Below are 4,259 nucleotides of genomic sequence, written 5' to 3' on the forward strand. Positions count from 1 at the left end.
TTTTTTTGGTACAAGGTCTCACTATGCAGTTTGGGCTTGTAGTGATCCTCTTGTCTCAGCCTCCCCAGTGCTGGGATTATAGGTATGTACCACCATGCCTGGTTCTGGTAGTAACTGGCACAGCGTGGCCCCGGGTTTGGCACAGCATGTGGTACCAGGGATCAAACGCAGAACCTTGCACTTGCCAGACAGGCACTTAGACTGCCAAGGTATCTCCCCAGCCCAACACAGTACCTTTGAATAAGATTATTCTTTATCCTTTTTAAAAGGAGCAAACCATCATAACAGTGAGACAGAACAGAATCCTATCGTTCCGCCCTCTGCTTTTAACTAGCTCCCTGAAACCTAAGCCATCCTCATTTGCCTATCAGGATGATGCCTTCTGAGATTTACTTAAATTGCTTTCTATATCTAGATGTAGGTGGCTAAAAAGAGACTGGATCGAACAATGCTATTTCATGGTCTTCTGCCTTTGTGATCTACTTTAATACAAAAGAAAGTTTGGCAAATAGGCACTGGCAGTAAATTATTCATTCCTTAAATTCATGAACTATTGATTGCAAGATCATTACTGTGGTTGCAAAATAAGAATATTAATGCTTCCTCCCATCTGTGTATGACAGGAGGCTTTGCTGTGGCAGCAAAATGTAATCCTTTTTCGTTCCTTTTCAAGGTTAAGGAAATACTTGCTGATTATGACCCCAATTTTATGGCCATGAGTCTTGATGAAGCCTACTTGAACATAACAAAGCACTTACAGGAAAGACAAAATTGGCCTGAGGACAAAAGAAGTTATTTCATCAAAACTGGAAACTGGGCAGAAAATGGTAAGTAATTTATTAGAGCTATCAAAATAAAAACAGTGGAACAGAAAAACAACCTCTGAATTAACCAGTTAACTCAGTAGCACACGTAGGTAGTAAGACTAGCTGCATCTTTATAAAGATGAAAAGTCAAAAGCTTAAAGTACACCTACTAGGTATTTTAGTTAAATGTGTAGAATATCACTTTTAGACAAATGCTACTGTTATTCTAGAGGGTCACTAAACAAGGAAGCTGTATTACTTACTGCCTTAAACTGTAGCATCAAAGGGTTTAGATGGTGTTGCAGCAGAGAAAGTTCTTTACTTAGGATGGCCTTTTTTGTCATGTTGATGAAAGTTAGATTTTGAAATGATTAACCTTAGATATGCCAAAACATTGATTGATTTTATTTTTCTTCACTTGCCAGGTTTTCTCTAATTTGATAATAGCGTAGCAACTGTGACACTTGTCAACCCTTCCAAAATGAACGCTTTCCCATTTCCTTCTCTGCTTTGGATCGCATAATGACTTACATAGGAGTGCCACAGAGGTTTCCCAACTCCATAAGATTTCCAAACAGCCCCCTATTAGCTAACCAAGGAGGTGCCCAGAAACCTTGCATACAATGCTGCTAGCTTTTTGCAACGGTATGATCACATACAATGTCTGCACTGGACCAGAAGAGTGGCCCCCTGGGCACAGATTGCCTGGATGCAGGGGTGACCCAAGGCTCTGCTCACAAGCCACAGCCCATTTTGCGTGTGTAGCTTCCGTGTGTGTGCTGCGTCAGAGGGGCCGGGCAGTGGTGGGGTCTTTAAATTTCCTTGAAGCAAAATGATGGACAAAATGACATAAAATCATAAGTCTCCCATGTTGTTTGGAGCTCAAGTCATTTGGAGCAAGTTAAACATAGACACTGAGTTACAACTTCATTACTTTATTTAAAGCTCAAAGGGGCAGGTCTCCCTTTTTTTTTTTTTTAAATAGAAACATTAAACAGTAATTATTTCTAGACATCGATGCATACAGCAAATATTTTCTTTCCTTCTTTGGTGTAGCTTTGTGGTTTGGGGACATGACACCTGAAGCCTGGTGTCACTTTGCTTAAAATCTCATTATTACTTCATCAATTTTCATATCAGAATAGGAAGATAAATCACAAATGATTCCAACAAAGCATACCCTGTAGATGACAGCAGCTTCTCTTCTCTTCCTCCTCTTCCTTGTCCTCCTCCTCCTCCATTTCCTCTTCCTCCTCCTAGGAAATTGAATCCTGGGCCTTCACAGTGAGCCACATCTCCAGACCTTTATATTTTATTTTTAAATTTTGGGATAGAATTTTCCTAAGTTCTCCAGGCCAGAATCCAACTTGTAATTCTTTTACCTCAGCCTACCAGTGTGCTGGTACTACCATGTCTGGTTTCCTGTCAGCTTTTATAGCAATTACTTTTACTCTTTTCAAAGAATTTACATTAGGCTTAAGGTAAATGTTGTCATTCTCTATTGAAGTCCTTCTCACTTGCTATATGTCTAAACTCACAATGAGGAGGTGACTTCTTCGTTTCTGTTGCCTTTAACATGTTTATTTGTATCTTGTCCTTTTCATGCAGTTCATATTTTTAAATGATGAAGTAGTTTAAACTTTTTTTCCTGATCTGTAAATCCCTGTAAAGCGTGCTTTCAGGCCTGGGCAGTCTCACGCCCACAGTAGTCAGAGCGATTGATGTATCTTCATTTAAGTCAGACATTTTTGTACTGCTTACTCCTTTTCTAAAAGGTGCTTCTCTTTGAAAACATATTGCTAACTACCTTATCTACTTAAAAATAGAATAGTCATTGTTACTTAATGTTTACTCTGCCATGTTCGGATGCTGAGTGCCAGGCTGTGTAGGAAACTGAAAGCACACACACTTTGTAGCACCTGCGATGTGAACAGAGTGCTTTGTCCTGGTGTCGTGCTCTGGTGGCTTCAGTTCTGGGGATGAAAAGGCTGTTTCAGTCTAGAGGCAAGGAAGGGCGTTGCTAGAGGGTGCAGGCCAGGCTCTAGGCGGCTTGCAGGCAGCTGGCAGGAAGGAGGGCTCTGGGGAGCAGCGCTTCAGCTTGCTCTGACTTTTCAAGATGGAATAAGGACAATGAAAAGGAGCCCAAGCAGGTAAGTAACAGCTAATGGAAGTTGGGAAACAATTCTTACTGTGAGTGCGCTCTGAGAATGCGGATTTAGAAAACATCTGCTGTAACTTCATTCATATTACACACTTTAAAATGGGAAACTAATCCAGTGTGTGTTACATTGTTTGCCTTATCTTCAGAAAAGGTTCCTGATAGACTGCTTCTTTTTCAAGTAGTTTACCTTCCTATGTGTCAATAAAGTTCCTTTGCCTTACACTTGTGTCTTGGCTGACCCAGTCAATCCTAAGACTTTGTATAAAAGAATTATCAGAGATCGCTTCTGTTTTTTCCAAATACAATAAAAGTAGTACTTTATAAACAAGTCCAACTGAAATCAGCATTTGAAAAAGAAAACTCAGATTAACACAAAAAAATTTCTTCTATAAATGAAAAAAATATTTTCCCTCTAACTACAACACTGACTTTTTTTAGGTATAATTATTTTATGTTGCTAAAGGCCTTTCCCTCTCATTCCTAAATCCTGACATTATGAAGGTCTTTTTCTTCATTGAGAACAGTAAAAGAGCAAAATGTTGGGGCCACAGAGATGGCACAGTAGAATAAGCACCTCCCTGGCAAGTGCAAGGGCCTGAGTTCAATCCCCGGTTCTGGAAAAAAGAGCAAAATGTTATTTTTTTAAGGAAAAAGTAATAGCTTTCAAAATTAATGTGTTTTACATAGTATATTTCTTTTTTAAATGTACAGTATGGAAAAAGAGTAATACTCTTTTGAGAAAAATCTGAACAGTATTTTTTTTGTTAAATAATATAAATGATAGCATTTCTGATCTTGGTTCCCAATAATAAAACTAAACTAAATTTGCTTTGTTTTCAGAAATTATGTATGGAAAGTAGAAACACAGGAAACTAAAGAAAGAAAATCTGGGAAACCTGACTTAAGGAGTATGTAATTCTTAAAATGAAGTTACTGTTCTTATTTGCCATTTAGATGAACCAGCAAAGGAAGCAAATAAGCTGAGTGAGCACACCGGCTCTGTCTCGCCACTACTTTTTGAAGACAGTCCTCCTGATTTGCAGCTCCCAGGAAATCCTTCCCAAGGGAACTCTGAAGAACAGAACAATCCTCAGATACCACAAAAATCAGTTGTTTTTGGAACCTCAGCTGAGGAAGTGGTAAAGGAAATTCGTTTCAGAATTGAACAGAAAACAACACTAACAGCCAGTGCAGGTATCTAAAAGCACACTGATGGTCGCTGTGGTTAAAAGTACCAGGCTGGCTAATTTAAGTGTAATTATTAGTAGCTGCTCCTTTGATTTTTAAAAAAA

The 4,259-nt window shown here is 38.9% G+C and overlaps 1 protein-coding gene across 1 annotated transcript in view; it reads left to right on the forward strand.

Moving 5' to 3' along the window:
• The window catches only part of Polk (DNA polymerase kappa), a 75,354-nt gene that overhangs the window by 53,139 nt on the left and 17,956 nt on the right, over positions 1 to 4,259 (forward strand). The window contains exons 6-7 of the mRNA XM_023703653.1: positions 674 to 827; positions 3,922 to 4,161. Of these exons, the coding sequence (XP_023559421.1) occupies positions 674 to 827; positions 3,922 to 4,161 (394 nt within the window). The remainder of the gene's footprint in view (positions 1 to 673; positions 828 to 3,921; positions 4,162 to 4,259) is intronic.

This window comes from Octodon degus, unplaced genomic scaffold (assembly GCF_000260255.1).
Source record: "Octodon degus isolate 3935 unplaced genomic scaffold, OctDeg1.0 scaffold00177, whole genome shotgun sequence".
Classification (NCBI taxonomy): domain Eukaryota; kingdom Metazoa; phylum Chordata; class Mammalia; order Rodentia; family Octodontidae; genus Octodon; species Octodon degus.